This window comes from Chelon labrosus (assembly GCF_963514085.1).
Source record: "Chelon labrosus genome assembly, chromosome: 2".
In the NCBI taxonomy this organism is placed as follows: Eukaryota; Metazoa; Chordata; class Actinopteri; order Mugiliformes; family Mugilidae; genus Chelon; species Chelon labrosus.
Genome location: NC_140338.1, coordinates 10,643,611 through 10,669,627, shown reverse-complemented (window position 1 = coordinate 10,669,627; position 26,017 = coordinate 10,643,611). Strand labels below are relative to the sequence as shown.

At 44.3% G+C, this 26,017-nt stretch overlaps 2 protein-coding genes across 2 annotated transcripts; one reads left to right on the top strand and one right to left on the bottom strand.

Annotated features, from left to right (window-relative positions):
* Positions 1-1,370: 1,370 nt before the first annotated feature.
* ecpas (Ecm29 proteasome adaptor and scaffold) lies at positions 1,371-16,397 on the top strand. Its single transcript, XM_084566055.1, has 49 exons — positions 1,371-1,394; positions 2,126-2,256; positions 2,496-2,612; positions 3,186-3,304; positions 3,483-3,632; positions 3,757-3,931; positions 4,064-4,203; positions 4,365-4,443; positions 4,542-4,661; positions 4,791-4,876; positions 4,976-5,051; positions 5,139-5,188; positions 5,269-5,335; positions 5,423-5,545; positions 5,671-5,774; positions 5,898-6,021; positions 6,134-6,214; positions 6,306-6,522; positions 6,661-6,752; positions 6,963-7,097; positions 7,217-7,388; positions 7,532-7,704; positions 7,811-7,912; positions 8,033-8,156; positions 8,446-8,591; positions 9,023-9,077; positions 9,201-9,315; positions 9,401-9,469; positions 9,576-9,693; positions 9,777-9,944; positions 10,055-10,134; positions 10,342-10,447; positions 10,567-10,614; positions 10,705-10,823; positions 10,935-11,085; positions 11,179-11,244; positions 11,393-11,482; positions 11,855-11,921; positions 12,009-12,100; positions 12,187-12,253; positions 12,376-12,573; positions 12,656-12,867; positions 12,952-12,995; positions 13,090-13,282; positions 13,375-13,528; positions 14,129-14,234; positions 14,323-14,411; positions 14,504-14,575; positions 15,513-16,397. Exons 1-49 carry the CDS (start codon positions 1,373-1,375, stop codon positions 15,650-15,652), a joined length of 5,544 nt encoding a protein of 1,847 aa, XP_084422181.1. The 5' UTR covers positions 1,371-1,372; the 3' UTR covers positions 15,653-16,397.
* Positions 16,398-18,134: 1,737 nt separating this feature from the next.
* smc2 (structural maintenance of chromosomes 2) lies at positions 18,135-25,512 on the bottom strand. The gene is made up of 25 exons (XM_084573794.1): positions 25,195-25,512; positions 24,835-24,984; positions 24,623-24,745; positions 24,491-24,529; positions 24,286-24,396; positions 24,140-24,184; positions 23,798-24,031; positions 23,528-23,677; positions 23,192-23,425; positions 22,863-23,022; positions 22,637-22,754; positions 22,393-22,531; positions 22,189-22,308; positions 21,865-22,069; positions 21,607-21,742; positions 21,307-21,431; positions 21,020-21,213; positions 20,736-20,879; positions 20,450-20,524; positions 20,204-20,323; positions 19,909-20,109; positions 19,687-19,803; positions 19,034-19,194; positions 18,795-18,942; positions 18,135-18,711 (listed from the first exon to the last, which is right to left on the bottom strand). The coding sequence occupies exons 1-25, from the start codon at positions 25,360-25,362 to the stop codon at positions 18,529-18,531; spliced, it is 3,600 nt and encodes a 1,199-aa protein (XP_084429920.1). The 5' UTR covers positions 25,363-25,512; the 3' UTR covers positions 18,135-18,528.
* Positions 25,513-26,017: the final 505 nt, after the last annotated feature.

The following is a 26,017-nucleotide window of genomic DNA, read 5'->3' as shown; positions in this document are numbered from 1 at the left end:
TCAAGTACCACAAAGCTGCGAAAATCCTGCAGAAAGCCAAAAAAACCTATAACAAAACAGCTACTTAATGTGAAATGAGAAGGGTTCACTTCACCATAGGTGCTCAGCAAAGTGACATCTCGGTGAGATCCTGGACAGAGTCTCCGAATTTTTTGAAATGTTTTTAAATTCACGGCACATCAAGACACAAATTTCTGTCTTTGCAAGCCCGACCTAACAACTCACACAAACCAGAAGTCCAGTCGCTTTTGTTGCATGACCTGGATGACAGAGAGTTAAAGCATGTACAGCAATGATTTAAAAATAAGCTACACCGTGTAGAGTATTATTCATGTGTGTTTGGCATCCTTGTTGGAAACCGGCATGCTCAAATACAGGAGCTTCCCTGAGTGGAGTGCAGCCTTCATTATAACGCCGGCGCTTTCTCTTTTGTGACAAGTCAAGATGTCTGCTGTGAATAAAGCCTGTTACCAGAGAGGCAGCATGATCACACACTGTGTGAAGATAAGAGGGAATAAAGCCTGACAGCGGCACCCTTTTACGAGACAGAAAGGAAGGCAGGAAAGCAGCCTAGATATGTATATATAATATATTTAGAGGTGGAAATTAAATGAAAATTAAGACAATATGCTTATATAGCCATGTGTGCATCAAAAATACATGTATAGGTATGACAGTGTACAAGAGTTGACAGATCTTGAACTCATAGTATAGCGTAGCACATGTAATTAGGTGCTGTAATTCACTGTACTTATTTATTGTGATACACACAGATCAGGCATAACATTATGACCACCTTCCTAATATTGTCAAGGTCTCCCTTGTGCCTCCAAAACAGTTGTGACTCATCAGAGAATGGACATTGGTCTTCTGAGGGTGTCCTGTGGTGTCTGGGAACATCATGTTATTAGTGGGGGGACTTTGGGTCCTATGGGTTGAGGGGAGGGGTCTCTGTGGATCATCCCACAGATACTTGATCAGTTTTGGATCTAGTGAATTTGGAGGCCAGGTCAACACCTTGTGCTCTTTATTAATGTTTTTAGTTGTTCCTAAAGCGTCTTTGTGTGCGTGTCTTTCGTTGGGTGGCTGGGGGTGGCTGCTGCCATCAAGGGGTGTCATTGCAATGGGGTGGGGGCGCCTGGTCTGGTAACATCCACATGAATGAATGCCAGGTCCAAAAGTCTTCCAGCAGAACACTGTATTGTCACAAAATGATAAATCTCATTTGCTTCTCCTGTCGGTGGTCATAATATTGTGGCTGATCGGTGAATGCTGGCTCATTGATTGGATGATGCGCTCGCCGATGTGTGTCATCGGGAGGGTGCAGTTACACTCAGTAAACTGCGGGTGTCGCTGTTGACTCTCTGCAAACATGGCTGCCCAGGACGAACTCAGTAAGTTTCTTTCTGCGTAATTGGCGATTAATATCTCGTAAAATGTCGCATGTGTGGTTGTCAGAAACAAATCTAGAAACAGGCTACGTCCATTCTAATGACTGGTCTATTTTTTTGAAGTAACGATAAAGCTCAATTCGGTTAAAAACAGTGGCAAGAGCGACAGCTAGCTGCTCAGCTATGGTGCTAGCTTAGAATGCTAACGTCAGGAGGCCGTTTGCCCAGTCATGGTCAAAATGAAACTACCACGCAGGCTGTTAATATATATAAAATGTCAAACTTTTGAGGTGCACATTGGCAGCTTAAATATTTTACTCGTTCGGGGTGAACTGCACGGGGTGTCAGCGGTGGCGAGAAGCCGGTGGCGTTGGAGAGAAACGATAAAATGCGTGGATAATGTTGTTGTAGCTAGCTGCTTGGTGTGCCATGCCAGGAGAAAGAAGGCAGGGCTGGGGTGATGGTTGCACCAACACAGCAGCTGGCAGGACGAGCCTGTCAGCCAAACTGGAGCTGGACTCTTTTACTCTTGTGTTTTATTGTAAGCTGAAGGTCGTGCTGACTTCCTTTTTGCATGTGGTTGCACACACCCAGGTGGGCTGTAGGGTTATATCTGAACAGAAAGATATATTGTAAAATGAATTATGCCAGATATATTGGTTTACGGTGATCCTATGTGTACGGTAAATATACCCTAAGAGCTGATTTTAATATAAATAAATGTGTTTCGACAGATCAACTGGAACGTGTGTTCCTTCGCCTGGGCCATGCAGAGACGGATGATCAGCTGCAAGACATTATCTCCAAATTCCTACCCCCTGTTCTCCTCAAGCTCTCCAGCGTCCAGGAGGGCGTGCGAAAGAAAGTAAGAAGGGTGTTGCCCGTCTCTGAGCTCAAAGAGATAATAATGATTCTTGAGTCTGTGCTGTATTCCCAAACCTCGTAGAAATGTGAATAAATTGCAGTAGCGTGCATCTCAAATTGAATTAATATAGACTCCTCCTGGTGCAAGTGTTCATGTAAGGATCTTTCTCTTTCACTGGCTTTCTCTCGTCTTTATTTAAGCATCTGTTACGCCTGTCAATCTGTGCCCCCCTCTGCTAGGTGATGGAGCTGTTGGTCCACCTGAACAAGAGGATAAAAAGCCGACCTAAGATTCAGCTGCCGGTAGAAACCTTGCTGGTGCAGTACCAAGACCCCGCAGCTGCCTCATTTGTTACGGTGAATATTTCCTACCACGATGCTGATCTTACGGGAGAGGATGTTTTATTTGCTTTTTTTTAATAGGTCTGCTGTGCTGTATGTTTCAATCTACAACACTGGCAAGACGTATCAAAATATTATGTAACCCAAACCAGAGTTGCCGGCTCTCACGCTTTTGAGATATCCTCTTTCGGAGTCTCTATCTCACCCTCTCACGCAGCTCAACCCGAATCTCATGCCAAATGAGACGGAGCCTCAAAGCCCCTCCTTTATGAACTCACGTTCTTTATGTTTCAGAACCAATGTTGGTCCATAAACATTATAAAAAAAAAAAAGTGCAAAAGACAGCATTTGTATGCCTTTAGATGGCAGAGGCGTGCACGTGCAAACATCCTCAAAATCAGTCTACACTTCACATGCGTGATATTAGTCTATATCAGGTTAGATGGACAAGACTAGATCAGTGCTTTGGTGCCTTTTGTTTTAAGACCACGTCGTACATGTAGATTCTTTTAAAGTTTACATGGTCATGATGGTGATCCCAAATTTTTTTTGAGAGAAATGTGAGGTAATGGTTGAATTTTTATGCAGAATTTCACCATCATCTACATCAAAATGGGCTACCCTCGCCTGGAGGTGGGAAAACAGTGTGAGCTGGCGCCAACCCTCCTCACTGCCATGGAAGGAAAGCCCCAGCCACAGCAGGACAGGTGTGGAGGTCGCATACACTCAGGACGAAGAAAAGCAGTTTGCTTTTTTCAGATACACATGAGATTTTGCTTGTTCGACACATACATAATGATTTTTTATTTTCTCTTTATTTGACCAGACGTTATTGACCTTGATTGGACTGTGATTTCTCTCCCCGTCCTCTCTTTCCTCTCTTAGCCTGATGCACCTGCTGATCCCCACTCTTTACCATATGAAGTATCCCGCAGACCCCTCCAAGAACGCTTGTCCATTTAACCTAACCGAGCGGCCAAAGACGGTTCAACTCCTTCTTGAGTTCATGCTTGATGTTTTACTGATGCCTTATGGGTGAGTCCCTGCTTTGAGTCCTCAATAAACAAAGACCTTCCATGCTCCAGTGAACCTATAATATCATTACTTTTATTAACAGCATTTTCAACTAAAACATTGACTTGGTCTCTGTCTCCTCTAGGTTTGTGCTGAATGAATCTCCGACTCGCCCTTCTCCCGCCTCCTCCCAGGGAGGTTCTGATGGGACAGTGGCCGCAAGTGGCCAGGGCCTCCCCCAGCCTCCACCGGGGATGAGTGTTTATGCGGCCAAGAGGGTGATTGGAGAAGCGCAGTGGAACGCTGAGCAACTAGAGCAGGTACAGAAACTGAAGCTGGAGAATGAGTCTATTCTGTTTGGACTGGTAATATGCTTGTGTATTCTTACTAGACCGCACACTTCAGTACCAGCTAAAAACTCCTTGGTGTGTGTGTGTGCTTGGTTTCCGCAGTGTAAACTGGGCATAGTGAAGTTCATTGAGGCAAAGCAGGTCCCAGAGGTGGAAACAGTGGTGCACCTGGTGGTGGCGTCGAGTGACACGAGGCACAGCGTGGCCACTGCTGCTGATCTGGAACTGAAGAGCAAACAGAGGTAGGTCACAAACTGTCAAGCTGTCCACATCAGTCAGGTTAGGTTAAAAAAGTTGTGCTTATCTTCAGCTTATAAAAGTATATCAGGCTGATTAGCTGAGTCTGCATACGCGCTGAATCTCTATTATCAGAACCTCATCATGTACTTTTGTTATTTTCCAGTATCATCGACTGGAACAATCCTCTAATTATCAACAAGATGTTCAAGGTGTATCTGGGGGACGTTCCCCTGAAAACAAAGGTTTGTAAACTCTGCATTTAATTTTGAAATGTAATTTATGAATTTAATGATTGTGCTTAAATATCCAACTGTTTAAATCGGTTATGTGCGTCCTGTAGGGTGGCAATGTGAAGCAAGAACTGAAGCACGAGCCAGTGAGCACCAGAGTCAAACTGAAGATCCTGCCACATCTTCTACGGTCACGTCTGGCTGCTGAGTGCTTTCCAGCTAATATCCAGGTATGATGTGGGCGTATTTTCACACTCTTAATTTTCAATCTGCAGCAAACCTTAGTTTGAACTAGTTTGTCCAAAAAAAAAAGCTCTTTAGCTGTACAATCGTTCTCACTAATCTGCTTTCTACTGTAGGTTGTGTACGATGGTCTGTTTGGGGCCAACAGCAACAACAAACTGCTGTCGCTCACCTTACAGTTTGTCCATCACATCTGCATGGTGTAAGACAAGTGCACTTTCTCTTCTGTCTCACTGTAGCCAAGATACTTTTCTTTCCAAAGTGTGTTTTGCATTTTGAAAATTAAAATCCTGTTTTTCAGGTGCCCTGACACTAATAAGCCTTTAGGTCTAATGTTACTCAACGGTCTCACCAAGCTCATCAATGAATACAAGGAGGTAAATTCCAAAAAGCGAACGCATATAAACTATAACTTATTCAGTCCAGTTTGATCTGTACCTACTGAACAACATTTGTCTTTGCAGGACCCCAAGTTACTCTGCATGGCCTACTCTGCTGTCGGAAAGCTGTCGAGGTATGAAGAAATAATTATTTTTTTCTTGCCGGCTTTGTGTGGGATTAAAAAAAAAAATACAATTATGCTCTCTGTTTTAGTCGAATGCCGCAGCTCTTCACAAAGGATATAGCACTCGTGCAGCAGTTTTTTGAGTCCATGTGCAAGGTAGGTGAAAGATATCGGAGCTATTCGGAGGACACAATTGCGTGTCTGTTACTGACATTCCCTAAAAGTCTGTGTTGTCATCCTCAGGAGGAGGCTGACGTCCGTCTTGCCATTCAGGAGGCTTTGTCAATGATGGTTGGAGCTTATGCTAACCTACAGGGGGCACTGCTGAACCTAATGGAGGCCCTGGTTGCTGCGTACATTGCAAAGGTGAGTGGACAGGATAGGTATTTGGTTTAAAAAAGAAAAAAACAACACACAAATATGATTTTTGACTGGATGAGGGGGAAAAGACATCATGCAAAGTAAGCCCTCTTGTCGTTCTTTTGTGACAGCCTGAGGTGCAAGTTCGTCAGGTGGCCATGAAGTTCGCCAGCACAGTGTTTGCTTCTGATCACGTGCCATCAAGATACCTGCTGCTACTGGCCGCTGGAGACCCGTACGTTTTTAAAATCACAGTCGGCTACGTTAAGCTGCAACAAGAAGACATTTGCAATGCAAGTAAAACCAAAACATCACTGTGGGGAAAAGATAAAGTGAATTAGTTTTTTCCGTGTTTTAGAAGGGAAGAGGTGTCTGGAGAGGCCCAGAGGGTGCTGAGGGCTTTTCCTGCTAAGAGCTCAGAGAAGGAGGGACCAAAGAAAATGCCCTCCTTTCCTGACATGGTGGCCTACATCCAGGAGAAAGTGAGGCTCTCTCTCTGTTCATGTTTTTCATTATTTTTCATTGTTTGACAATGTTTCTCTTTTCCTAAATGAAACAATGCATCTGCAATGTGTTTAATCTCGTCATTATTAGGCGGCGCAGAGGATCAAGACTCCGGCTAAGTACATAGTTGGAACATCCACAATTCCCTTCAACCCATCTGCATTTGGAGAGGTGAATATCATTAATTATGAGTTGTTGTTTTTTCCTGCTACAAACTCTTGTCTCGGTGTCCTCCTTACGCCCTTTTCCTGTTTGTTTTCAGATCATGCTCTACCTGAGGATGTGTTTAGTCCACAGTGCCGGCGCCACGCCCCTGTCCACGCGCTTGACCGACATGCAGGACGACGCCCCCGCCATCGGCCGCTACGTCCACTCCCTGCTGTCCTCTGAGCCTCAGCCCTCGGTGTCGAAGGGCTCCGAGGCAAACCCCGTGCACGTCTACATGGACCTTCTGCAGCAGCTGCTGTCTGCTGTGGGAGGTGAGAGAAGCCCAAGTCAGCAGTAGAAGGAAATGATTTGTTTAAAAAAAGGTCTTACATGTGACCAGTATGTCAAAATATGATGGCTATGAAGCAGATTATTTCTTATTCTCATTTCTAATAATACTCTCTCAACAGGAATCCCTGTTATGTACTGTTTACTGGAGGTGGTGTCCGTGTGCCCAGACAAACTCGCTCCAAGATTTGCTGATAAAATTGACTGGATTAAAGTGAGTATTTTATTTATGTGTTCATTTAAAATGTGGAATGAAGACACTTCTGCGTTGAGGTTATCAGTATTTCACCAGTGGGACAAATAACATCAACACACAATCAGTCCGTCCACGCTGCTGTCCTTTAACTAATGGAATACACATTTCACAATACTGACTGTAGTTAGCTGTAATACCAGATGTTGTTTTTTTTTTTAATCCCTCCAGAGCCTCATGAACACAAATAAGGAGGACATGAGGGAACTCGCTGCCCAGCTGTACGCTCTGGTGATTTCCACCATGACTGGCAACGAGCTGCAGACTGCCGTGCAGCACCTGGTCAAAATCACCAAGGACAACCACGTATGCCACTTTGTCTCTTGACGCAGCATTTTTTACAAAAAATTTTTTACACGTTGTGTGTTTTTAGAAGTGTGTATATTTACTCTGTGGAAATGTTTATTTGTTTTGTTGAATCGCAGAGCCCCGAGACCCAGCATGGCGCCATCTTGGCTCTGGGCTACATGGTGGGAAGGAACATGAGCAGGAAGAAAGCTGCTGCCTCCCCTGACTCTACACGCAACGTGGGGCAGCAAATGAACATCACTTCTCAGGAAGATGATGAACTTGTTGCCATGGCTACTAAGACAATTGGTGTGTAATCATTTTACACCACAGTGGAGTACAATACACTGTCTGTGCTGTTGTTAAGCTTGATATTTTAACACAAATTAAGATCAAACAAGTGGCTTCTGTCTAAATAGTTTCACTCACTCAAGCGTTTGTGTTTTACCCAGGCTCCTTCCTGGGCAGCAGCAGCGCTCTGCTGGCCGTAGCAGCCTGCACGGCCCTGGGAGAAATTGGGCGTAACGGTGCCCTGCTGATCCCCTCAGAGGGTGAGGGCTTCACCAAACTCTCAACCGTGGAAAACCTGCTGGCTCGTATTCCCTCTGGCAAGGAGAGCGCAAAGGTAACCTTGATCTCTCAATAAGCGTAACTGTAAAAAATTAACGATGCGTCGTGTCTTTCTCGTGACCCGGTTTGTGTTTGTCTTTTTTGTTTTGCACGTGTTCCAGATGAAAGAGCGATCGATCATGACCTTGGGTTACCTGCCAGTGGGAGACGGAGACTTCCCTCACCAGAAGAAACTGCTGCAGGGACTCATGGACTCTGTGGAGGTATGAAACACACTGTCAGACGGTGACGTTAGCGTTAGCAGTGCAGGGCTTTTACAAGACTCCGTTAACAGAACAGATTTAGTTCGGTGCCTAAACACTTTGCTTCTTTTTCTCTGCAAGGCCAAGCAGGTAGAGCTGCAGTTCACAGTTGGAGAGGCCATCACTAGTGCAGCAATAGGTACCAGCTCTGGAGCCGCCAGAGACCCTTGGACCTGCACTGAGGACCAGTACAGCCCGCCACACAGTAAGTACTTTCAAATATAGTCACACTGATTTGCAGTGATGCAGATCATGTCCACAAATATTTGATAGGATCGTCTAGTATGTATTAAGGTAGGCTGACCACCTTGCAATTGATCAGACCATATCTTGTAATGCATGCTCATATAGCTTCTGTGCTGCAGCTCTGCATTCCTAGCAATCGGATGCAGTTTTGTAAAAAGTTAATTTGCTTGACATTAAAATGCAACAGTCCTTTTTTTTTTTTTTTATCTATCTCTAATTTTAATCCTTCCACTTTCTTTCCCTGGCAGATGTGAAAAACAATGATGTCGTTCCGTGGGTCCTTAACTCCATCCTCTCCAAGTATATACCCAGCCAGAACCCCCACGTCCGACAGGCGTCCTGCATCTGGCTGCTCTCCCTGGTCAAGAAACTCGGCCAGCACAAGGAAATTACGGTGCGTGTGTGGTTTAACTGTGCACCTACTCAACATTAAGACATAAATTGTCACAGGACAAACAAGACTAAAAAAATTACTTTTTACAGTTTATTCACCTTAATTTAACTGAAGAACTTTACAAATCCTTTATTTCCAAGGTTTATTTATTTCATTTTAGGCATTTTTGTTTAAGCACCAACCCTAAAATACTGTTAAGAAATAGTTTTTGACTCATTATCTCATTAGCTGCTCATCGTCACTGTCTGAGGGCTCCAGTTTGAATTAAAAAATGAGTATGATGGAAGAATGAGTGTCTGAGCAGAGCAATTTAGTTGTGGGCAATCTCTAGTGGTTTTAACAGATTCAGACTTGGTGTTCACACTTTTTATTATGTGCAAATTAACTGTGATTAAAATGCAATTAATTTCCCTCCTCTTTACTTTTCACAGACCCATTTGAAGGAGATTCAAGTGGCATTTATCTCTGTTCTGTCAGATCCTGATGGTAAGATACACTCCAGTCTAAAATGACACCAGCTTGTGCTTAAATCTAACATACATGTGTAGCGTTGTACTGCCTTCTGTCCTTCCCACGTCTTCATCAGTCCCTCTTTTTCGTTCGTTCTAGAGTTGAGTCAGGACGTGGCATCTAAAGGCCTCGGCCTTGTCTATGAGATGGGAGGAGAAGCTGACCAGCAGGAACTGGTGTCCACCCTAGTGGAAACACTCATGACTGGTAAAAGGTAGGTGGATGGTTGCGTTAGCACGGAATGAAGTGTCATCAAAAGGCTGTAGCTTTGTTTAATTCTTTCTTATATTTGCACACAGAATAAAACATGCAGTGTCACAGGACACGGAGGTGTTCCAAGGAGAGGGTTTGGGGAAAACACCTGATGGGTAAGCCGTGTCCACATGCCACTTGTTTAAATCCACATGTTTGGATCCAGTTTGTGCATTTTAACTCCCTCTTTTCCCAACATGTACCGATCCTCGTCTCCGACAGTCACGGCTTGTCCACATACAAGGAGCTCTGCTCTTTAGCCAGTGACCTGAACCAACCGGACCTTGTGTACAAATTCATGAACCTGGCCAATCACCATGCCATGTGGAACTCACGCAAGGTATCATCCTCATACTCATCTACTTTACACATCCAGTGACATGCACTCCTTTTCTGACTTCACTTTTCCTTTCTTCCTCTCAGGGAGCAGCGTTTGGCTTCCACATGATCGCAGCCAAGGCCGGGGAGCAGCTAGCTCCGTTCCTCCCCCAGTTAGTGCCTCGTCTGTACCGCTACCAGTTTGACCCCAACCTGAGCATTCGCCAGGCTATGACCAGCATCTGGGATGCCTTGGTCACTGATAAGACCCTGGTAGGAGTTGACTCTTGTACATATAGTGTACTTTCACTAAACGTTTCGAACGGACGGATGCAAAAGGCCGTCATCATTTGAGGAAACGTGCGTATTTGCTTGTGTTTCAGGTGGATAAGTATCTTAAGGAGATCCTGCAGGATGTCATTTCCAACTTGACCAGCAGCACCTGGAGGGTGCGAGAGTCCAGGTACAATTACTTAAATCTTAAATGGACCAGAACCATTAAAATGACAGTAACTATTAGAATATAAATTCCAATGTGAGCGTTGCAGTTATATATTCTTGTAAAACGTCAATTCATCTTGTTCAGAAAAACCATCTGAGCTAGAGGCTTGTGCTGTAATGTAAAATCCCAGATGAATATGTTTTTGATTAATGTCTCTCTCTCTTCCAGCTGCCTCGCCCTGAACGACCTGATCCGTGGCCGTCAGGCTGACGAGCTCATTGATCACATGGCAGAAATATGGGAGACGCTGTTCAGAGTCCTTGATGACATCAAGGTGAGAAGGAAATAATCAGAAATCAGCGATGATGAATTTGAGTTGAAGTGAATTCATGTTTGATGTTTTTGTAAAGGTTTTTTTACGATGAGATTTTGAATTTCATGGTTTTCTTTCAGGAATCTGTGAGGAAAGCCGCAGACTTAACACTGAAAACGCTCAGTAAGGTAAGGCTGCCTGTCTCCACGCTAGCCACTGTATTTGTGTTTGGGTTTGTTTGTTTGTTAGCCGTCCTTCAACACTCCGTCTCTGTCCAGGTCTGCACTCGTATGTGTGAGTCGACAGGCTCTGCAGCCCAGAGGACTGTGGCCGTGATGTTACCCACGCTGCTGGAAAAGGGCATTGTTAGCAATGTTGCAGAGGTTCGCTCACTCAGGTAATCTCTCCGCCCGTAAACATAGTCTATGGTCACTCAATCACCACATCGCTAGACTCTAATTCTGCATGCCTTGTTTTTTCTCAACCGAAATCATCTTCCCCACACCAGTATCCAAACCTTGGTGAAGATTAGCAAGACTGCCGGTGCCAGACTAAAACCTCATGCTTCCCGGTTGATCCCGGCCCTGCTGGAGGCTCTCAGCACACTGGAGCCTCAGGTCCTCAACTACCTCAGTCTCAGAGCTACAGAGCAAGAAAAGGTAACCTCTGCTGTTGATTGCCTCGAAACAGGAACTTGTGCATTCATCACACGTTCTCATTGTCATGAGCCTGTGTTCTTTCTCCCTCTCCAGAGTGCCATGGATGCTGCCAGACTGAGTGCTGCCAAGTCCTCTCCAATGATGGAGACCATTAACATGGTAGCATGATTATCAGTTACTAACTATCTTGCATTTTTGAGTTGGTAGACTCAATTTGTAGGTGTCGCATTCTTCTGCTTTATAAAACATTATGAAAGGCAGTGAGATCTGTTTTTTTTTAAATGTGTTGCTGTCTTTTTATGTTCAGTGTCTGCAGCACCTTGATGTTTCTGTGCTGGGGGAGCTGGTTCCCAGGCTCTGTGAGCTGCTGAAGAGTGGAGTCGGTTTGGGCACCAAGGTAAAACACAGTCCTGTAGTTATGAATTCATTTGTTAAAGGGGAACTACTGTTTTTTTTTTTTTACAACCTGGACCTTATTTGCTGCTATGGTTCGTCCACAACCTCAGGATCTGAAAAAATATTCAGCCATGTTGCAAAAAACTAGCAGTAGCAAATTACAGGTAAACAAGGCGACCGTAGCGGGTGCGCGCCCCGCTCAGAGACGACATCGTCCAGGTCAGAAGACATCATCCGGGGTCTGTAGGTCTGTAGGTCAATCTACAGACCTACAGACCATTTCCAACCTTTTGTGTTTTCATATGAATGTCTTTCCAAATGCCAAAATCAAGTGTGCTAAGTGTGTCTTAATTCTTTCGACTCTTCTTCACAGGGCGGCTGTGCTAGTGTAATTGTTTCCCTCACGGTACAGTGTCCCCAGGACCTCACCCCACACTCAGGTTTTTAATCATTTTTTTTTTTTTCATGTTGTGTGTTCAGTGTTTGGTTCGAGTGAACTAATGAGATATATCTTTGGATATTTCCAGGTAAACTCATGAGTGCCCTGCTGAATGGGATCCACGACAGAAGCTCTGTAGTACAGAAAGCATTCGCCTTTGCTTTGGGACACTTGGTCAGGGTAAGCCCCCAAATTTGACGTATACCACAAACTTAAAGTCTTTATTATTCCTGTGTATCATGACATTTGTTTCACCTGTCACTCAGACGGCAAAAGACAGCAGTGTAGAAAAACTACTACTGAAGCTCAACACCTGGTATTTGGAGAAAGAAGGTGAGGCAGCCGGAAAAAAAATATACAATTTCCTTCATCTTGAAGTCATGAATAGTTTTTTTTACTTGTGCCTTTCAAACTATATTTCTGACTGCATACTTTTCCTGCTCTCTCGCTTCCAGAGCCCGTGTACAAGTCGTCATGTGCGCTGACGGTGCACGCCATCAGCCACTACAGTCCAGACGTGCTAAAGGGCCATGCAGGGGTGGCCCTGCCCCTGGCCTTCCTGGGCATGCACCAGGCTCCAGGCCCTGATGAGGAGAAAGGAGAGAGCCACGATGCCACGCTGTGGTCCGAGGTGTGGCAGGAGAATGTTCCAGGTGAGGAACACCGATAAATAAAACGCAGTACTTCGTGTCTGTAGCCAACATCCTTGCGCTGACATGAATTCTTGAATCTCAGGGAGCTTTGGAGGCATCAGGCTCTACATGACGGAGCTGATCGCCATCACACAGAAGGCCCTGCAGTCCCAGTCCTGGAAGATGAAGGCTCAGGGTGCAGCTGCCATGGCAACCGTTGCCAAGGAACAGACCGGCTCGTTGGTGGCACCACACCTTGGCTTGGTGCTGACGGCTTTGATGCAGGGACTCTCTGGGCGCACATGGGCTGGCAAGGTGAGGATGGAAACTATCGACAATCAACAAAAGAAGAAATAAGTTGCTTTGGTCTCATTTATTTATTTTTTTCTTTTTTTTTAGGAGGAGTTGTTGAAAGCCATTGGCTCAGTGGTGTCTAAATGCAGGTTAGATGTCTGGTACAACTTTTTTCTTTCTATTTCATTTATAGAAATTGAACAGTCATTCACTGGTTTTTATTCTTCCTCCTCCGGCTTTTAGCGCAGAGCTTCAGAAGCCGTGCAGCGGCCAACCCACCGTCCCCGAGGTGCTGGAGGTGGTGCTGAAGGAATGTCGTAAGGAAAGTCTGGTGTACAAAATAGCTGCTCTGCGTTGTGCCGGAGATGTGCTCCACAGCAGCCAGGAGGACCGTTTCAGCGACGTGGCGGAGATCCTTTTCCCTCTGATCAAGAAGGTCGGCTCCCTCTCTGCTCATTTGATGCCGTCTTGTTTGTTTTGTTACGAGTCCCAAAGCAGCTCAATCTGTGTTTCTCATTTTCCCGACAGCGCTGTCCAGAGAGCGGCGGCGCGTCCCACAGGTCACTGGAGGATGACGATGACGACGATAAAGATGCGAAGGAGAAGGAGCTGCAGACTGAAGCTGTGCTTTGTGCTTTTGAGACTCTTGGAAAGGCTTGGCCCAGAAACCCAGAGACTCAGGGTGAGTTACTTATTAAATAATGTGGACTGCCTGTAAAGTTACACAATTATGAAGTTGAATCATAGACTGCATCCCCACTTCCTTGCACTGGCCAAACTCACATCCTGTTTCTATAGAGTCAGATAACTGACTAAAACTAAGCTTATCAGAAAAATGGACACTTGAACATGCATCAGTATTATATTAACTACATAAAATGACAGAAACCATCCTTGAAAAACATTTATTTGACGTGAATTTTAGTGTTTTAGTTTGGCCCCCATCCACTAACATGGAGGAGGCGGAGCTTATGACCTATACTGCAGCCAGACACCAGGGGGAGCTCTACTTGCTTTATACAGTCAGTTAGTAAATACTATCATGGCGTGACTGAATATGTAACATTCAGCACAGAGATAATGTGTGAATAAAATTTTATGCCTTAAACTTAACGGTAGATTCTACTTTAGCTCATTCATTCACTCTGTGTTGTGAGGAGCTAGCTCGGTGGACACTTGGCGGGACTCTCCGCGACATCAGCTATAAAATTCAGGTCGGCTGCTGAGAAGCTGAGGCAGGGCCTTCGTCATGTAACGTTATGAACATTGTGTGTCTCTGCAGCTCGATTCCAGGTGGAGGTGTGCAAGCTAATGTGTGAGAAGCTGAAGCTGAGCACCTGGAGAGTCCAGCTTGCTGCTCTCCAGTCCATGAAGGCATACTTCCAGGGGTAAGGACCAAACTATTATTATCCGTATTAGTATATTCATCTGACTGACTCTTTGAAATGAACTCTTTGATTTAATTCTTTAATGTAGGTTGCTGCTGCTAGAGAAGGGCAGTGAAGACTTCAACGCACTGTCGCAGATCCTCACAGAGACCTGTGCTGCTCTCACACACCCTTTAGGTAAAGGCTTCACTATTTTAAAGCACTTTGAATCGTAGCGTAATGTGCGTTTCATTGTTTCGTCACCATATTTGTGTTTATTTTTTATCCAGAAAACAAAAGTTACTCCTCTGTGAGGACAGAGGCCCTATCGGTGGTGGATCTGATCGTTAAGAGAACTGGAGGTAATTATTCTTGGCGCTGCCGCAGCCTTAATGTGTTTCAATTAAATCCTGAATGAAGAACACTTTATCTGCCGGAGCCGGGTTTCTTTTCTAGTTATTGAACTGTGTATTCACACACAGCTCCAGGCATCGGTAAAGTACATACACCGATCAGGCATAACATTATGACCACTGACAGGAGAAGTAAATAACATTGACCATCTTGTGACAATAAAATGTTCTGCTGTATTGTCATGTGGATGTTACTGAGACATGTAGCACCCGCCTAGACCAGACCAGGCACCCCCACCCCATAGCAGTGACACTCCTTGATGGCATTATCCCCAGCAGAAACACACAAAAAAACGCTTTAGGAATGACTAAAAAAAAAAACAAGGTGTTGACCTGGCCTCCAAATTCACGAGATCCCAAACCGATCAAGTATCTGTGGGATGATCCACAGAGGCCCCCTCCCGTCAACACATAGGACCCAAAGACCACCACTAACAACAATATCCTGTTGCCAGACACCACAGGACACCCTCAGAAGACCTATGTCCATTCTCTGATGAGTCACAACTGTTTTTGAGGCACAAGGGAGACCTACACAATATTAGGAAGGTGGTCATAATGTTATGCCTGATCGGTGTACGATTTCTAGCCATGAGAAACTAGATATATTAAATATTTTAGTTTTTTCATCACCTGCAATGTCTCAACAAATATCAGACGTGTCCTTCAAGGAGAGCGACTAGTGTTAATGTCTTAACATCTCATGATTAAATATTGTCGTCATTTAGCTCAAGGCAAAGCTGTGCCTCGTCTTATCTTTTTATTATTAGTCCTCGATTAGCTCATGTTTAGGATCACCGGTCTTTAGGCCCAGCCATTTGCTGGGTTTGTTGTGTTGATGTGCAAATGAAGTGTTACTGATGAACCGTTCCCGTGGCCTTACCAGAGAGTGAGCAGTGGGACTGTGTGTCTGGGAAGAGCCGGGAGCAGCTGCAGCGCTCCCTGTCGACGCTGCAGTCAGACAGCAGACCTGACCTGAGGGACAAGGCCCAGGAGCTGCGTAGACACATCCAGAGTCAGCCCTGAGAGCGCACACATACACACACACATGCACACACGCACACACAAACAAACACACACACACAACTCACTGAGACACAGAAAATAGATTATCAGTTTCTTTTTACTACTTTATCAGCGACACAAAACCATGCACCACTCCTTCTCCGTCTGACTTCTTTGATAAAGTTGTCTTCTCCTAAAAAAAAAAAAAAAAAAAAAGATATTCACAAATCTCTCCATCATTAAGTATATATATACACACACATATATATATTAGCTGTGATGCAAGAGGCTGCTCCCATCAAGGAGATGGTTTGTGAAGCTTGACCCTGAAGAGACTCCAGCGACGTGACTTGCTCTGTGTCTGAGATCAGCGCCGGTGTTGAAGAGCGAGGCTATTATTGTGACGTGTCAAGTTCTGTTTGGTTCATTTAAATGGACATTAAATTGATGATAATAATAAATAATGCTATATAAACCAATGTGTTGGGTTTGTGGACACTGTATACCTATAGCCCCAAAATGGGGGGAATTTACTACTGTCGTGGGTTTGCCTACTCATTAAATATCAAAGCAGCAGGTTGTGCGCCTCAGCCGAGTCTCTCTGCGTCCTGAAAAAAAGGCTCCTTGTCCCGTCTGCCAGATGAGTGAGTGAGACGTCTGCCTATTTTGTGTAATGAAATAAAAAACCCTGCTGTTTAACTTAAAAGCAATGATATAGTTGTTTGAATTTGTCCCTGTTGAAATAAAACTCCCTTGACAATTTGGACCAACGACTTTGTCTTTTTATCTTCGTGCACAAAGACACATTTTGAGTCCCTGATGCCACCACTGGGACCCTAACATGTAATGATATGTACACCAATCAGGCATAACATTATGACCACTGACAGGAGAAGGCGTAGGACCCAAAATAAAAGTTATTCATGATGCATGCTGTCAATCAGTAGGTGGTGAACAAATTTAAATCTAATGAAAAAATATAAATAACCTCAGGATGTCACCCAGGAAATATCACATCATTCTGAACTGGAATTTCAAAATAAAACCCCCTTAAAATGTTTTATATTTTAGATATTTTCCAGATGATTTTAAATAAACATAAATGGAAACTGCCTGCTTCCGCAGACTAATTCTACTTCACCCTTACAGTACACGACCTCAGGATGTCACCCAGGAAATAACAGGTCATTCTCATGTGAAATTTCAAAATAATAGCTCCTTAAAATGTTTTATATTTTAGATCTTTTCCATACCAGTTCAGATTGCAATTAAAAGAAAACTGTCTGTTTCCTCGGACTAATTCTACTTCACCCTTATGGTACACAACTTCAGGATGTCACCCAGGAAATATCAGGTCATTCTGATGTGGAATTTCAAAATAAAAGCCCCTTAAATTGTCTAATATTCTGCTCTTTTCCACTTGTTTTAAATAGAAATAAAAAGGAAACTGTCTGTTTCCACAGACTAATTCCACTTCACCCTTATAGTACACAACCTCAGGATGTCACCCACGAAATATCAGGTCATTCTGATGTGGAATTTCAAAATAAAAGCCCCTTAAATTGATCTATATTTAATATTAAACCACCATCAAAAGCTATTTTCCTGTTTTTCATTGAGAAACTGCGATAAATAATAATAATACTGTTTTATTCACAGCGTATCTACATCAACAGCTGTAAGAATGATTTTTAAAAATGTGGTTGTAATAATGGGACTTCATGGGACATTTTTGTCCACTCAGGTCACAAGAGGATGGTAAATTTTAAATCTGATGCTACACAAAAACTAATAAAGCATCAAAGTCAATATTTTAATAATCTCGGTCATATCCATGTCTGACTTGAAAAAGATGCCAGAGCCCCCCAACATTAGTTTTATGGAAAATAACACATTTTTTGTGTTTTTATTTATTTTTTTCATATAAAATAGTGATTTTTAACTGCCCTGCTTTAAATCCTAATTAAGGTTAAAGTGTTCAGCGTTAATTTAAAATAAATGAAAGCTGTTGGCAGCTGGGATAGGCTTCAGCAGACCCCGCGACCCTTCACAGGAATAACCGGGTATAGAACATGAATGAATGAATGCTGTAGGTTCATTTTGGAGGCTGTGCCACGAGGGGCAGTAGGGGGCAGTGTTTCCCCCACATCATTCATTCACTGTGCCCTCTCACCTGCATAAAGCATGTCATAGTTTTCTCCACCATCATCATCATCATCCCCTCAGCACCTCCACTAACAGACTGCAGCTCTTCTACAATGCATTTCCTACAGAAGTGAACTCCGTTTGAAAAACTTCCACCATGTAGCATTAACGTAATTGTGTGCATGCTAATGTGATTATTTGGTATGCTATATTGACTTACAGTGCTAGTTGAAAATATTTCCACCCCTCAGAATTTACTACATTTCATCATTAAAATGACTCAATAAAAAAAAATGACATGACAAAAACCTATTTTTGATTCTATAACGCCATTTTGAATATTTTGAACTACACACTATTTGGACATTTGGTCATAATGTTATGCCTGATCAGTGTATATAGTGCCTTCAGTTTGCAGCAAGGCAGATGGTATCAGGAATGAACCAGTCAGCAGCCAGAAACATTCATATTTAACTTGCTTTATTTACTAAAATATTTAGAGGTATATAAACAGGTGACTTGAAGCAGAAGAGAGTGAACACAGACGATAGTTTAGACAAAGGAAATGTACAGTTAACGTTTAAAACACATAAAAGGTGTGAATGATGAAAGACGGAATAAGTTGAAAACAAGGTGCAGAAACAACATCAGCTCTTGAGAACTACACAAATACAACACTTTGTAATGTAAAGTGATATGGTGGTTAGAAGACATGAACACGAGCCTGAGCTTTAAATGTGACTGGGTCCAGATTAGCTGATGAGCTGCTTCTTCTTGTCTTTCTGTCGAGCCTTGTCGTGGCCTTTCTGGGGAACGTTGGCGTCGCTCTGGCTGAGCGCGGTGCGCGTCACCGTGGACATGCCGTCGACAAACTTGGTCTTGAAGAGGACGTTGGCGTTGGTGAACATGCCGTCCTTCAGGGACACGACCACAAACTGCAAGAGAAGAGTTAGTGGACATAAGTGTTTGTTTCAGCTTCGTGTGAACCGACTGGGTGTCTTGGCATGTTTTAATTTACCTGAGAGTGTCTGAAATGCGTGCGCAGCATCTGTCCGATGTTCTGCGTGTGCGACAGATCCAGGGCGGCGTCCACCTCGTCTAAGATGTAGATGGGAGCCGGCTTGAAGAGCAGCATGGCCAGGATGAGAGACAGAGCCACCAGCGACCTGAAAACAGCAAGCGGAGCTCAGAAGACAAGCGACTATATTATCCTCCACAGATCATCAGCTGTATTGTTTTAGGTGGAGAACAACTGACCTTTGCCCACCGCTGAGCTCAGTGAGGTTCTCCTTCCAGGTGTTGCCCAAGGCCACCTTGAACTCGAGGCCTTCCAGGACGCCGCCGCCCTGGGGAGGAGCCAGCTTTGCTGTGGCTCCTGGCAGCAGGGTGGAGAAAATGGAGCCAAAGTCCTTGTTTACCTGCACAAACAGATGAATATATTAATAGCAGCGTGAGGCTTTTAGTGAAGATAAAAGTCAATAATTCATAAGTTACAACAGTGATAAGTCAGTCAATGAAAGAACACCGAAGCATTATGGGTATTTTTTCTGTTTAGGAACAGGGTGATGAATTAAGAAAATATGTTTTATGAATGTGTCAAAGTTCTTATATTTCCACATTGATATAAAGTAGATGTTGATTAATTTCCCCATGAGGATCAATAAAGTCTTATCATATGTTTTAGCAGAGGTTCATGGATAATACCCAGCTGGCAATATTTCTGACTAAAGCAACACCGTCTAATACATCCAGAGTTATTAACAGTACAGCCATTATTGTATAAATGATATTGTGGTGGTTTAAATTGTCTACCGTCTCACAGAAGACCTTTTAATTTCTCCGAGAGTTCGATAACAGAGCCAGCTGGAAAAAACAAAGCCAACTTTTAAACAGAAAATGCCCGCACACACCTTCTGCCACGCCAAGTTGAGAGCCTCGTTCTTCTTCTGGTCCAGCTCCTCGATGGTCTGCAAGATTTTCGCCTTGTCGTTCTCCACGATCCTCTTCTTCTTCATCAGGTCGTTGTACTGCAAGGAAGGGAGACGGTTACACGTGAGAGATCTGCGAGAGTTTTTCTGGCTCGACGATCTCCCCCCCCCCCCCCCCCCGTTCCGGTCCCGGCTCCCCCTCACCCTTTCCTCTGCCTCGTTCAGCATGTTCATGGCCCTCTTGTTGACGTTCCTCTCCAGCTTGTTGGTGGTCTCCTCCAGCTTCTTCAGCCGCTGACCCGCCTCGCGGGGGTTGTTGGCCTTGAAGTCGTACGAGGTGTTGGGCTGGCCGAAGAACTGGCGCTCCGAATGGATCCAGTCATGCTCCTCCAGCATTCGAGACACCTGGTGGAAGAAAAGAATGGAAACAGGTAAGCATATTGAGTAAGTTGAACCTTCATCGCGTAAATACAGCATAGCAGTGGAGGTAGGCGTGTACCTTGTCTGCAGCGTCCTGGCTGTCTTTGCGGTGCTTGCTGATGTTGTGTTCCAGCTCCTTGATCTTCAGCTGGACTTCGTTGTTCTGCTCTCTCATCTTATTGGCCTCTGTGCTCTTCCCCTGAAGCGTTCAACAGGATAAAAAAGACAGGTTAAGTCTTCACGGCTCAATCCCCGTGAGAAACCTACTCCAAGTCTCAAGAGCGAATTAAAAAAACAAAACATTAAAAGGCAACAGTGTGTTCACCTTGAGCTCTTTGTCTTGTGCCATGATGATTTCCTTCTGTTTGGTCAGCTCCTCCTGGGCTTTACGCACCCCCTCCTACGAGAAAAGAAAAGAGAAGGACATGCATTTATTTTAAAGAAAGACGTTTGTTCGTTAGGTCTTGCAGTTCAATCAAAGTTAAAATAAAACACAATCTACTTGGACATTCTGTTTTACTGAACTTTAACCGTTCAGATCAAACTAGACTCAATTTGAACACCAGCACCAGGAATAACAGACGCCGTAGATTAGAAACCGTCTTAAATACCTTGTTCTGGGACACGGTGCAAGCCATGCTGTCTATCTGCTCCTGGATGGCCTTCATCGCCTCGTCCACAGCCTGAATCTGCTGCTCATAGCCCGCCTGCTCCCTCCGAAGCTCCTCGAGCTCCAGGGCCACGGCTTCAGACTCCTGCACACGCAAAGACAAATCAACACTCCTTCAGATTCTGGCTGAAACGTGCATCAGCGCCAAACGTCAGAGAGGATTAACCGAAAAGGAGCTTTGATGGGACGTCGATCATTCTGTGATTTTGTGTCTGGTCAGCGTACCTGCTGCTTCTCCTTTAACTTCTTGTTGAATGCATCAGCTTTGCCCTTGGCCGTGTTAAGTTTCTGCTGGGCGGCTTTCAGCTCCTTCTCCCTCTCTGCCTCCGCGTTCTTCATCTTGTTCTCCAGCACCTTGTATTTTTCTTCGGCGCGCTTCTGCACCTCCTTGGTGACGCGCAAGGTCTCCTCGCTCTCCTCTGGTCAAGCAAACACACCGTATTTATCAAGCTAGCACAAATAAGAAAAAAACTAAAACAGTTTATTATTTGTGCACATTTCAGTGTTCTGACCAATCGCCTTGCGCAGCCTCTCCAGCTCCTCCTGCTGCTGGTGGAAGGAGCTCTGCTGCACCTTGGCCTGCAGGATCTGTTCCTCTTCCACCTTCAGCTCGTGCTGCTGCTTCAGCTGGCGGTACCTGTCGGGAGGAAAAGGAGGTGAAGACAAGGAATAGAATAGCGGGTGGAAGCAAATGAAGCTAGAAGACACAGCTGGGAGATGTAAGAAGTAAATTGTGGGATTAAAACTATAATGACATGGGGGATGTAGCACCCCCTATTTAACAAACACTAGGTAAATGTAAATGTGCATACTTCTCAGCGGTTCCCTTAAGTCCGGCCAGCTGACGTTCGATATCCTGAAGTTGGGCCTCCTTGTCGTTCAAGTTGTCCTGAACCTCCTTCACCTCCTGCAGGCTGGCCAGAACAGATGCTGACTGGGAGCGGGCGCCTAAAAGGGAAAAAGGAAGATGAAAACTTCTTCTTCTGGAGTGCTTTGTGCGTGAGAAGTGATTTCATTTAACCGCAGATGGATGTCTCAGTGTTGATAAGACTCGCTAGGTGACGACTCACCTCCACTCAGAGTTCCCTGAGGGTCAAAGATGTCCCCACCGAGAGTGACAGTCTTGGTCATGACCTGCTTGTCAAAAGCAACTCTTTTGGCATTGTCCAGAGTGTCACAGACCAACGTGGAGCCAAACACGTACTCCATGGCCTTACGCAGGTCAGATTCGTAGCCAACAAGGGACAGAGCTGCGTGGACGTTGTCTTTTCCAACCTGACAGGAGGAAGAAAAGCACAAAGTTAGATGACGAGGAAGACAAAGTTAGTCAAGAGATTCACAAAAGAGGAAATAAATTAGACGGACTAGATTATTTCACTTTATAGGACTCTCACCAGGCTCTTAGCAGTGTTGACCACTCTGTCATTAAGTGTCTTGGCGGAGATCTTGTTGAGGGGAATGATGGTGTACCTTCGCTGCAGCTCTCCCTTCTCCAGCAGTTTTTTACCAGTCACCTAGCAAAAAACAAAACAAAAATAATAAAAAGCTGCCCCACTGTTCTGCAAACAAAAACGACTAAAGGGGAACCACACGCCTACCTCTGTGTCAACGACAATGTTATAGAGCCGCCCTCCCGCGACAACCTCCAGCGCCGTAGCGTAGGAGACGTCGCGCACCGATATCAGGTTAGCGAGCAGCCCTTTCACTTTGCCGCGGTCCCACCCTCGCTCCGGGTCCCTAAAAGACAAAAAAGAGAAGTCAAATCAACAAACACACACGTTAATCACTTGTTTCATTACACATTCAAACTCTAACTTTATGTAAAGTGATGAAAGGTCTTACCTGTAGTCAAAGCGCAGGTTGGGGAAGCGTGACACGAGACGCTCATAGGTCTCCTTAAGTCTGGCGACCTCTCTGTACAGCTGCCTTCTTTTTTCCAGCAGACCTTCCTCCTTCCCATCTACAACAGACAGAGAAGAAGCAAAGCTATTGTTGTTGCAGAGGTTGAGCAGAAAAGGTGCATGAGTATAAACAGCTCTGCTTGGACAACCAGACACACACACAGTACCTTCGTAGTTGAGCTTAGCCAGCTCAGCCTCTAGCTTCTCCCTGCTGCTTCTGACAGCCTGCAGGTTGTCCTGGTCCTTCTTGTAGCCGCTATCCATCTTTTTCACCTCCGCCTGTTTGGTCTTCAGCTCAGCCTGGGCATGCTTCAGGGTCATTTGCGCCTGGACAGAAAGAAATCAGAGACCGACGTTGGAAATCTGTGATGAAATATTAACCAACTAAGTAAACATTTGACAATCTACAAATCAAACTTGCCCACCACACATGATTTCAAGATAACGTGTCAACTTCCACGTCCACAGCAGATGTGTTCATGTGTCCTTTACTCACCTGCTTAGCCTCAGTGTCTGCCTTGCTCATGTCATTCTTGCAAGTCATCATCTGCCCGGCAATTGTGGCCTCCTCTCCGTCCTCATTGGTGGAAAGACCTGCAGACACGGCCTTGAAGTGTTGCTCAGCTGCCTCGAGGGCAGCGCTGTCCTTCTGTCCCTCGTCCTGCAGAGCCTGAAGCTGCTCGGTCAACTTGGAAACCTCCTTCTCCTTTACCACAAGCATTTTCTTGTCCTGTGGATGAATGAGAGCAGCAGTTTTGTAAGGAGCCCCCACTGTGTGTTTTTAATAACCCATTCACTAATCACATATTAGGAAACATAATTGATCATTTACCTCCTCCATACTCTTCACAAGCTCCTTCCTCTTCTTGGTTTCATCTTTGAGATTTTGTTTTTTTAAGTCAAGCGCACTCTGAGCCTTGGCATCCACGCGCTGCACATCAGCTAGAGCCTCCTCCAGGGATTTTAATACTCCGTTCACCTCCTGCAGAAGAGCAGAATGACATCAAAGACAAAAGAAACACCACCCAAGCATTTCACCCTAAAAAAGTATTGAGTTTAAAAGCTTTTGTTTCCCCTATCTCTCTCCTCTCGTGTGCCGTACCTGGTCTTTTTTCTTCTGCAGCTCCTGAATCTGGGCTGAGAGCTCCTGGACTTTGCTCTCGTTCTCGGCCATGGTGGCCTGCATCTTGGCGATCTTATCCTGCATCACCTTCAGGTTATCTGCCGACTTCACCTTGGTCTCCTCCGCGCACACGAACAGCCAGGCGACGTACAGCCGAGACAGGTGCTGAATCTCGCGCATCAGCTTCTGGTACTCCAGGTACGATGAACGTTCCTGTAGAGGGGAGGAGGTGTCACATAAAGATTAATGCACGTAAAAACAGGGTCATAATTTGAAGTGATGCAGGAGGGGATGCAAGTTCAAATTTTATAGTCAGCTCACCTCTTGCAGCTTCTGCATAGTTGGAGTAATTTCCTCATCCAAAATCTGAAAGCGTAAACAAAAGAAATAGTTTGCTGCTGCAGCTCTCCACTGAAAAAACAAATAAATATGCATATGTCAAAATGACTTTGTATGTCTTGACATACAGTCTGAATCTCCTTCAGCTTGGCCTCCTTCTTCTCAATGGTCTTCTGAGCACTAATCTTTTTGCATTCATACATCCTGGTGCCTGCTGCCTCCTCAATCATAGCAAGGATCTGGAAGATATTAGATTATCTTTATTAGAAATACCCAAAAGGGAAGGTAAATGTATAAATGACCTCTATTGATGAGATAAGATGTGTGTTTTACCTCTGGTGGTTTCATATTTAGAACCTTGGTGATCCTTCCCTAAAGAATTGAAAACATCATGAGAAATTAAATTTATATAAATAACTTATATATGGTCTGCTGGGGTATAAAAGCCTTAAAGACAAAACTGACCTGCATGATGAGGAAATGCGGGTTGTTGACGTTGAGTCCGACGGAGCAGAACAGGTCCTGCACCCTGGTGTTGTTGGCATTGACTCCATTGATGAGGTACTTGTTTCTGCCACCAATCACCACCTTAAAGAGAGGCGCGTTACTACTGGAACTGCAAAACTAAACTAATTACAGATCTTTTAATGAGTGTCCTTATTTGTGTCTTTCCCCACCTGTCTGGTGACGGTGATCTCATCGTGGGTTTCAAACCCCAGAGGACTCTGGCTCTTGTTGGAGTTGTCAAACGTGATGGACACAGTGGCCTTGGTGATGCCACCCTGCCCATTCTTGTAAACCAAGTCCTGGAGGTTGGAGGCTCGCACCTGTTTTTATTATTATTGTAAACAAAAATATATACAAGTTTAATGATAGGATAATTTTGTGGAGCAACTTTAGAGATGTATCTTACTTAGCTAGCTCTGTTTAGCTAGCTAATTCAAACTCTACAACAGTTTTACAGCTATTTATTAATTACATGTTATCATTAAGCTAAATATAACCTTAAAAAGCTTATCAAACTATAAATAGCTTACGTGTGTGAGGTTGGAAATCCCCAAAAGGAAACATATCGAGTCCAAAATATTGGACTTTCCGCTGCCGTTCAAACCGGTGATGGCGTTGAACAGCGGGTCAAAGCCGTTGATCTCCGTCCTCTGTGCGTAGGATTTAAATCCTTCGATAACAATAGACTTTATGTGCATCTTTTACGCTTTCCTCTCTCCGCGGATTCCGGAGGTGTGATTTTTCGCGTTTAAGGTTAAGTTAAAATGTAAACCACTCGGCTACAGCCCAGTGTTTACAACGGACAACAGGAGGAAAAAACTCCCTTCTTCTTCTCTTCTAACTTGAATTTTGGCGCCAGGCTCGGTGCCGGTGGTCCGCCCTGTGCCGGAGACGACGCGGAAAGAAAATGTAAATTATCTAAACACGATACAGGCACACGTTTAAAGTATTGCAAATAAATAATGTGGTTTATTTGATAATTTAGTATAAAATGTGGGTTATTTCAAACATTTATAGGTACGGAATTAATATTTGTTTTCGTCAGGCACTTTTTGAGACTACTAAATGCCCTTGCGAATCACTTTGTAAGTTTGTCTTGGCGCCACCTGTGGGCACGAAACTGAACTACAAGAGGAAGAAAGGGAAAAACTACAACTTTGAGTTTGTCACGTGTTATTTATTGAGAAGAATCTTTTTTTATTTTATTTTTTGTGAATTTAGTAACACCATGGAGGTTGGTTAGCTACTGAAAACCTGATGCAATATGTAAATATTTTTTTGTACCATAACATATTTACTTTTATATAGTTTCTTGTGTCTACTTTATTCTATTTTTTGTGTCCTTTTGTATCT

What these genes read in the sequence shown, in the direction of transcription:
- ecpas (XM_084566055.1), top strand. Translation starts at nt 1,373, where the DNA reads ATGGCTGCCCAGGACGAACTCA. An exon ending in ATAAAATTGACTGGATTAAA is followed by an intron (nt 6,753 to 6,962) that starts GTGAGTATTTTA and finishes TAATCCCTCCAG; the next exon opens with AGCCTCATGAACACAAATAA. An exon ending in GCCAGCACAAGGAAATTACG is followed by an intron (nt 8,592 to 9,022) that starts GTGCGTGTGTGG and finishes TACTTTTCACAG; the next exon opens with ACCCATTTGAAGGAGATTCA.
- smc2 (XM_084573794.1), bottom strand. Translation starts at nt 25,362, where the DNA reads ATGCACATAAAGTCTATTGTTATCGAAGGATTTAAATCCTACGCACAG. An exon ending in ACATTGTCGTTGACACAGAG is followed by an intron (nt 22,309 to 22,392) that starts GTAGGCGTGTGG and finishes GTTTTTTGCTAG; the next exon opens with GTGACTGGTAAAAAACTGCT. An exon ending in TGAACGAGGCAGAGGAAAGG is followed by an intron (nt 19,804 to 19,908) that starts GTGAGGGGGAGC and finishes CCTTCCTTGCAG; the next exon opens with TACAACGACCTGATGAAGAA.